Here is a 9,480-nt window from a genome sequence, read left to right as displayed (position 1 = left end):
CAAACTCCTGACCTTAAGTGATTTGCCGACCTTGGCCTCCCAAAGTGCTGGGATTACAGTCATGAGCCACCAGGCCTGGCCAAAAACCCTTGCTTTTTAACTTCAGAACACTCAAATGTTAACAATACATTATAAGCCTTTCCAGGGCTTAGGGGAAACCATTAGATGATCTGACTCACTTTAACACTGTCATCTTGCCCACCCTCCAACTTCTCAGTGGCAAATATTTCCTCATCGAAACAGCATGGTATGATGCAGATGCAAACTCAAGATTCTAAACTTCAGATTCGGGTTAATCTCGGCTTGCCGATTACTCTGGCTAAAACCATTTTCTTATGAAAATGTTTCTCTGTCAACAGCCTGGCTTGCTTTATTTAGGCACTTAGAAGAAAACACCAAACCCAAGTTCCACCTTTTTACAGTTAGAAATGCCTCTTACCCATCTGACCAGTAACCAACTATGAAGGGGGTGACCTCAACCCAGCCCTTGTTTCTGTAAGGACTGAGAGGTCCTGCTTTTGCAGAATGGCCTGCCCCTGGGAATGGAGCAGGCATGGGTGAGCTCCAGGTGGAGGGTGATGGGAGGGGCATAAACATAAACCTTCCTCTCCACCAGAAGGAACCTGTGATCCCAGCTTTTCCTTCAGTCACCACCACCTCGTGACACTAGAAAGCCTACCGTCAAAGATTTCCAGCTTACTCAAACCCCACAGGTTGGGGTTAAATGCATGTTAACCTAATTTGGGGGAAAAAAGACCTCAATCTGGAAAGCCTGAGCAAAGTAAAGGGTTACACAGAATAGTGTCAAGTATATGCCATACTTCATACCTGATATTTTCCCTAAGCAAGAACTAGTTTTCATTTTTAAGTGTGTGTTGTGGCATGTTTACACTTAAATGTTAACAATACCTAAGCTGTAAAACAGAAGTTATACATACTTATCATGGAATATACAAACACTAGGTAATTCAAATTTCCTTTGTAATGGCATGAAAGTCTACTGAGAAGCAGAAAGGAAGCACCATTTAACAATTATCTGGGCTAGTCAACTGGTAGTGGGTATAAATGTACTGGTAAGGTCAAGGCCAAACCTGACCTCAAATATGAGCCAATTAGTTTCATAGAAATAAAATTGCCTTCTAGCTACACATAATCCTAACCCTTAATCTAGGCCATTGGCTTTGCAAATGGATGCCAATAGTCATCTGGTGGGGGATAGCTCAATTTAACCACTTACTACATCCTAGAGAAGAACGGTATTAATTTCCACAGTGATGCCAGTCACATGTAGAGAACATAAGAACACTTCTTCAGCCCTGGAAAGAGCTTTCAATATCTACCCGGCTTTTATCTTTGGATGATTATGACTAGGTCATTACATGGAATTGAGTAGCCTCTCCTGCACAGGATGAGCATCCCAAATCCAAAAATCCAAAATCTGAAGTGCTCCAAAATCTTATTTTTTTTGAGTGCCGACATGATGTTCAAAAGCCTTTCAGATTTCGGGTACTTAACTGTTAAGTATTCCAAAATCTGAAACCTGAAACCTTTCTGGTCCCAAGCATTTTGGATAAGAGATACTCAACCTGTATTCCAGTCAGCTTCTACCACAAACTGGGAGATAATCCCAAAATACTTATATCTGGCTCTGGACTCTAAATTTAGCCGTACTATTAATAGCCATGAAGAAGAGGAAGGAAGATGGTTCAGCACTGTGGGGCCTGAGGAGGGTGATCTGGGTGATCATGCACTGATAATAGAGCTGATAGATCAAATAAAATGACTGGGCTTAATTTCCATTCAACTCACCCTTCCTTTAGGGATGACATTAGTATAATTTTCTTACCCAATGTGTGAGCAGCTATTAGGCTATTTCAAGAACCAAAATACACTGATATCCAAAAATCCCATGGTATGAAAAGACACAGAAAAACCCTGCTAGGACAGCGACTGTGCAGATGATGCTTCCCACCCAGCTTCACTCCATACACCCCATGCTGGCACTCTTACAAGTCTTTCTGTTGAGAAACTGAGCAATTGTGAGCAATTTCTGTCCTCATCTTAAAAGCCTTTAAGCCATATCTAAGGTCTCCTAGCCACATCCACAGCAATGTGCTGCTCCAGAGTGTTAAGACCTATGGTTTCACACCAGATTCCAAGCCAGGATAACCCAATTGGCCTGATTTGGAGGTTCTTCTACTTGTGTTGTGAATTTCATTCCAAATGAATCATCCATTTGTTTTTAGACTCCAAAACCTTGAAGCTAAAAAGGTGTCATCAACATTGTTATTCCATTATCCTTCCTGCCAAAGAATCTGTGGTTTTGAATTGTTCACTGCGTTAATGAGACGCAAATCTGAATTTAACCTCTTAGGAATTTCCTTTTGGACATTCTGCACGAGACCCTAGTTCTTTCCAGATGCAATTTGGGTGCAGAGGCCACCAAGAATGGCATCTTCATTAACCTCTAATGAGCATCTGATTGGTGCCTGTTTTTAAAAGTTAGAGATTGTCACCTTTTAAGTTTGGTCCCTTTGCTACTAAGCAGTTTGCCTGGTATAAAACAAAACAAAAACAAAACCCAAGAACAGAGTATAAAGGATAAGGACTGCTTTGCTAAACACGAGGCAACAGTCTTGACTTCCTTTCCTGCTTTTGCCGTTACACAAAGACTCAGTGAACAGCACCAGACCGAAATTTTTCAAGTTACCAGGGCTGCTGCAAAGATGGTAGCTAATTTGAGTACTTCTTCATCCCCTGCCAGAGGCACAGACTTACTGAAAAGGACACATGTTAATTATGGGAGAAAGGAAAAGGATAGGGGAGAAGCATGTCTCCTACTCAGGGTGACACAAATCATGAGGGAGGGCTGGCTGCCGGCATCCTGGGTGAGATGGGCTCCCACAAGGGGTAGACCCACAGCTGGCCCTAATCCTGAAAGTCGTTAGAAGCCATCTGAGAAAGTGGGGCATTTAGCCGGTCAAGTTCATCCACTTGGGGTGGGTGATGCATTAATATTTCATGGTCCTCCAAGACATCATCTCCAGCAGCTACCAGATTCGTGAGGGATTTGCTTCGAACACACTGGAAATCCACATGGCGACTCTTCCCTTCTTCCTTTTCCCATGACATCTGGATGAAGGGGCGTTGTACGTAATTATAGATGACTTCAGACCGGCCACCAGGCCTTCTCTTAATTTTTTCTTTACAGGTAGGGTAACCTGCAACAGAAAAAGGCCATTCTCATGACTAACACATTGTGCTCACTCTGCTGTCCTACTTTCTCCTTTGTAACCACATCAGTTTTCTCCCAAAATCACAGCACAGAAAATATGTGGAAAGTGACCAGTCCCTGCCCCATGCTCTCCCAGCCCCAGTCACCTACATGTTCACTTCTTTTTAGTCAGATAGTAGGTCTTGTCCCTAGAAGGAACTAATCTGAGAAGTAACAAGAATTCTATCCCTTCTAATGGAAAGGAGAGAAGCCTCTAACTAGTTCAGGAGCCTGTTGTTGCTGGCAACAATACTATAGAACAAAAATCCTGCCAAGGCATGGCTACCCTAGTCCTCTTAATTCTGTTGCTTAGAGGGCATACTATATAAGAATAGTTAAGGAAATGTGGAATGTTTAGCCTAAAGAAAAAACAAAGATGCTGCCTAAAATATGTGAAAGTCTGTCACATGGAAATGGGAAAAATAGTCAAAAAGTAGCTTCAAAGGCTATTAACTAGAAGGCATGCAGGAGAGGGAGGCCGTTATCTATTAAATATGTATGGCATAATGTTCTAATGGTAAAACAGTTTGATGGGGTGTTCTGGGAAATGCACCTAACAGACAAGGGAAAGACCGAGTAGGAGGAGATTTAATAATCTCAAAAATGTCTTCCAAGGCTGGGCACTGTGGCTCACACCTGTAATTCTAGCACTTTGGGAGGCCAAGGCGGGAGGATCACTTGAGTCCAGGAGTTCAGAACCAGTCTGGGCCAGAGGGAGATCTCATCTCTTAGAAAAAAGATTAAAAATAATAATAATGGAGCACAGTGGTGCGTGCCTGTGGTCTCTGCTACACGGGAGGCTGACCAGTTGAGCCCAGGAAGGCAAGAATGCAGTGGGCCATGATTGTGTCACTGCACTCCAGTGTGAGCAGAAGAGTGAGTGAGACCCTGTCTCTTAAAAAAAAAAAGTCTTCCAACTTTAAATTCAACTTAAGTCAGACACAATGAAGCTCTGACGGGTTCTGTTGGCAGAAATGAGGCAACAAGAGTAGCAAAGCACAAGAGTAAAACAAAGGTCCACATAGGAAGTCAGGCATGGTGGTTCACACCTGTAATCCCAGCACTTTGGGAGGCCGAGGCAGGCGGATCACGAGATCAGAAGATCGAGACCATCCTGGCTAACATGGTGAAACCCCATCTCTACTAAAAATACAAAAAAATTAGCCAGGCGTGGTGGCGAGTGCCTATAGTCCCAGCTACTCAGGAGGCTGAGGCAGAAGGATCGCGTGCATCAAGGAGGCAGAGCTTGCAGTGACCCGAGATGGTGCCACTGCACTCCAGCTGGGCGACAGAGTGAGACTCCATCTCAAAAAAAAAAAAGATCCACATAAGGGAGACCAGATGACTTTAGCACTCTCCAGGAATCAGTCTCTTGAGAGCCTTCCATGGGGACCACAGGTTGGGAGCCACTGCTCAAGATCATTCAAAGTAGTTCTGTTAATATATTCAGACATTCCTCAAAAGTATGGAATAATCTTTCTTTTTTTTTTTAGACGAAGTTTAACTCTCGTTGCCTAGGCTGGAGTGCAATGGCACAATCTCAGCTCCCTGCAACCTTTGTCTCTCGGGTTCAAGTGATTCTCCTGCCTCAGCCTCCTGAGTAGCTGGGATTACAGGCATGTGCCACCATACAAAAATACAAGTTTTATATTTTTAGTAGAGATGGGGTTTCTCCATGTTGGTCAGGCTGGTCTCAAACTCCTGACCTCAAGTGATCCGCCTGCCTTGGCCTCCCAAAGTGCTGGGATTATAGGCATGAGAAACTGCGCCTGGCTGGAATAATCTTAAATTGTGAGTCCCCAAGTTATTTTTTCAGAAGGACCCTTCCAGATGCCAGAAACATCTTCACCAAGACTGGTGGCAGAACGACGCTCTCACCTGGTGAGCCCCCAAACCCTGCTGTATCTCCCTACCACTGTCCTTTGCCCTCACTGCTCTTTATCCTGAAGTAGTAAACTCCAACTTGTTTCTGTGGCTGCTCTGAACCATTTTCAACTGGAGATAAAATGAAAAGAAAATGACAAAACAAAACAGGAACCCTTCAAACTTGAGTAAGAATGTGGTTTTCATGTATGCCTATTCTCTAGGCCCTCTGGAGGCTAAATTTTGAGGACATAAGCTGTGGCCATAGACCCAACCTAAATATTGACTGGGATTTTTTTTTTTTTTTTTTTTTTACCTTCAATTCCAATGCGAATGTTTTCAGGCCCCGTTCCTTTAACACTGTTTTGCAACATCCCTATTCTCAATATATTTGAAGAATCTGTAGAGCTTGGAGCTATAAAGAACTGTAAAAGAAAAAATAGGGGTTAGGCATGGAGTAAAGACCTAAGAGGAAAGATAAGCTAACAGAATCAAACTAATGAAAGATATACTTGACCACTAATCCCAAATAATCCAGATGGATCAAAGATTAAATGTTAAATAATACATAAACCATAAGAGAAATTTTTATAGTCTCAGGGTGGGGACTTTCTGGGTACAACGTTAAACCTAGAAGTCATAAAAGCTGATGATTATAGAAATATAACATCTCTGCATAGCCTAAACTACCATTTACCAAAGCTAAAAAGACAACTGAATGAGAAAATATTTGCAACTCATAAAAGGCTAATTTCCTTAATTAGAAAGAGCTGCCACAAATAGAACTTTCACAAATCACTAAGTAAAAAACTAACAATCTGATTTTATAATGGGCAAAAGGCACAAACACCATTAACAAAAAAGGAAATTACAATGGCTCTTGAAAACTGAAAAGGTTTTGGCTGGGTGTGGTGGCTCACACCTGTAATCCCAGCACTTTGGGAGGCTGAGGCAGGCAGATCAGTTGAAGTCAGGAGTTGGAGACCAGCCTGGCTAACTCGGTAAAACCCTGTCTCTACTAAAATTACAAAAATTAGGCATCATGGTGGGTGCCTGTAATCCCAGCTACTTGGGAGGCTGAGGCTGGAGAAGCACTTGAACCTGGGAGGCGGGAAGTTGCAGTGAGCCGAGATCATGCCATTGCACTCCAGCCCGGCCAAGAGAAGGGAGATACCATCTCAAAAAAAAAAAAAAAAAAAAAAAAAAATTCAGCCTCACTCATGAAATAAGAAATATAATTAAAACTCATGCCAATCATGAGATTCTGCGGTTTTTTACCTATTAAGAAAGTAGCAAAGATAAAAGTCTTTATTAAAAACACTTTTGGAGCCAGGCACAGTGGCTCACACCTGTAATCCCAACACTTTGGGTGGCAGATGCGGGAAGATGGCTTGAGGCCAGGAGTTTGAGACTAGCCTAGGCAAGGCAACATAGACCCTATTTCTACACACACACACACAAAAATTAGCCAATCATGGTGGCACACACCTGCAGCCCAGGCTACTTGGAGGCTAAGGTGGGAGAATCACTTGAGACTAGGAGTTTGAGGCTGCGGTGAGCCATGGTTGCACCACTGTACTCCAGCCTGGGTGAAAGAGCAAGATTCTATCTGTAAAAAAATGTTTTCAAAAGCCACTGTTGGCCAGGCATGTGGCTCACGCCTACAATCCTAGCACTTGGGAGGCTGAGATGGGTGGATCACTCGACGTCAGGAATTTGAGACCAGCCTGGCCAATATGGTGAAACCCTGTTTCTACTACTAATACAAAAATTAGCCAGGCGTGGTGGCACACACCTGTAGTCCCAGCTACTTGGGAGGCTGAGGCATGAGAATCACTTGAACCTAGGAGGCAGGAGGACTCTGTCTCAAAAAAAAAAAGCCACTGTTTTGGTGAGGGGGTGGGAAACAAACCTGTCATGTATTGTTTTGTGAGTGTAAATTGGTACAGATTTTATGGAGCATAATTTGGCAACATCTATCAAAATTATAAAGGTACAATTTTTTTTTTTTTTTTTGAGATGGAGTCTCGCTCTGTCACCCAGGCTATAGTGCAGTAGCGTGATCTCGGCTCACTGCAACATCCAACATCCACCTCCTGGGTTCAAGTGATTCTCCTGCCTCTCAGCCTCCTGAGTAGCTGGGATTACAGGCATGAGCCACCACGCCCAGCTAATTTTTGTATTTTTAATAGAAACGAGGTTTCACTATATTGGCAAGGGTGGTTGTGAACTCCTGACCTCAAGCAATCCGCCCACCTCAGCCTCCCAAAGTGCTGGGATTACAGGCATGAGCCACTGCGCCTGGCCAATAGTTTAAATGTCCAGTAATGGCTGGTTAAATCAATTATGGCACATTTGTGCAAGGGAATACTATAGAGCCCCAGAAAAAGAATGTCGAAGATTTTTTTTTTTTGAGACAGAGTCTCACGCTGTCACCTGGGCTGGAGTGCAATGGCGCGATCTCGGCTCACTGCAACCTCTGCCTCCCAGGTTCACCTAATTCTCCTGCCTCAGCCTCCTGAGTAGCTGGGACTACAGGCACGCACCACCATGCCTGGCTAATTTTTTGTATTTTTAGTAGAGACGGGCTTTTATTATGTTGGCCAGACTGGTCTCGAACTCCTGACCTCGTGATTCTCCCGCCTCGGCCTCCCAAAGTGCTGGGATTACAGGCGTGAGCCACTGCGCCCGCCCCATAATATCAAAGATTTTTGTTAACATATGGCACAGAACAGTGGTATAATATGGTACGTGAAAAAGGAGGAGAAAACAAGTAATTGGTTATCTATGTAGATTGAATATACTTGGAAGCCCGTAAAAGAAATTGAGAAGCAAAACTGGATAGATGGGGCAGGAGTGAGAATAAGACTTTTCAGTGTATATCCTGTTATGTTTTTTGAATTGATTACCAATTCAAAAGGATTTTAAAATGAATTAAGAGAAGAATGACACCATCATTTAATGTGCTGCCTCAGTATCTTACACAATACGAGACACCAGAGAAAGAGTGAATGGTGTAACAACATTCCCTGTGTTCCCCAGCATAAAGGCTAGACGTGCATCACTAGGGATTTGTCATCCAGGTGAGTGTGCTCATCACAGGCTCAACATTGATATTCACATTGGTTCTAGGATCAAGCTGCTACTCCAGGTAGCGAGTTTCTTGCTGAAAACATCTACACCATGCCAGAAACTCCTACTTTGGGAATATTCCTCCCCCATTGGTGGAGGGTGGTCTTCATCCCAGTCCACAGAATCCTCATCCGTCAGCACAACAATGTGGCACTCTCGCTCTCCTTTCTTGGCACAGCCCACCATAATAGGCAAGATCAGCTCTTCGAGGTAGTGATCAAACTGCTTATGAGCACCGTCATTGGACAGTTCATGGAGTAAAGCACCTGCAGAGAGAAAATGTAGGTGAACATGCACATATTACTGGAGAGAAAAAGACTATGAGGGAATGGCTGTTATCACTGATGAGGTTCAGACAAGTGGCACATTTAAAGGCAAAGAGATTGTTTCCTGCTCCAAGGTGATAATTAAGCTTTGTTAAGGTATGTCTCCTATTCTACCACTCTTCAATTTACTCATGTTTAATAATCCTTGAGCATTCTGATCAGTTGGGGTTTTGTTGGACATACAAGGTCAGACCATAAATGTTAATTCTGTAAGAGATGAAATCATCATTTGTAGTACCTCTTCTGAAGATGGTTTGGATCCTGATTTCATGGAGTTAGAGTACCATAATAGAGGAATAATCTGAATTTTGGTGACACCAAAGGACTTACTCTAAATGTGTAATACACTCAGTAAGGAAATCACATGTATTTCATGTAACATGCAGGGAAATGTATCATGAAATTCAAAGAATAGTTATTTAAATAATTTCAGGAAGCCCAGGTAATAAGAGCATGGAATTTGCAGTCAGACAATCTGAGTTCTAATCCTAGTCTTAATGCCTAGAGCTCTGAACAAGCTGATTTCTTAAATGAGGTTATCACCCATCTTTCAGGATTGTTAAAGATTTATGGCCGGGCTCGGTGGCTCAAGCCTGTAATCCCAGCACTTTGGGAGGCCAAGACGGGCGGATCACGAGTTCAGGAGATCGAGACCATCCTGGCTAACACGGTGAAAACCCGTCTCTACTAAAAAATACGAAAAACTGGCCGGGCGCGGTGGCTCAAGCCTGTAATCCCAGCACTTTGGGAGGCCGAGGTGGGCGGATCACAAGGTCAGGAGATCGAGACCATCCTGGCTAACATAGTGAAACCCCGTCTCTACTAAAAAATACAAAAAACTAGCTGGGCGAGGTGGCGGGCACCTGTAGTCCCAGCTACTCGGGA

General features: G+C 43.4%; 1 protein-coding gene across 1 annotated transcript in view; it reads right to left on the bottom strand.

The window, feature by feature from the left end:
* Positions 1–964: 964 nt before the first annotated feature.
* KCTD20 (potassium channel tetramerization domain containing 20) overlaps positions 965–9,480 on the bottom strand; it is a 49,899-nt gene continuing 41,383 nt past the window's right edge. The window contains 4 exon segments of the mRNA XM_017870100.1: positions 965–3,221; positions 5,454–5,497; positions 5,499–5,562; positions 8,338–8,535. Coding sequence (XP_017725589.1) covers positions 2,929–3,221; positions 5,454–5,497; positions 5,499–5,562; positions 8,338–8,535 — 599 coding nt within the window. The 3' untranslated portion in view covers positions 965–2,928.

This window comes from Rhinopithecus bieti, unplaced genomic scaffold (genome assembly GCF_001698545.2).
Source record: "Rhinopithecus bieti isolate Rb0 unplaced genomic scaffold, ASM169854v2 scaffold_4553, whole genome shotgun sequence".
NCBI classification, from domain to species: Eukaryota; Metazoa; Chordata; class Mammalia; order Primates; family Cercopithecidae; genus Rhinopithecus; species Rhinopithecus bieti.
The sequence above is the reverse complement of the archived record's forward strand: the minus strand, read 5'-3'. Positions and strand labels throughout refer to the sequence as shown.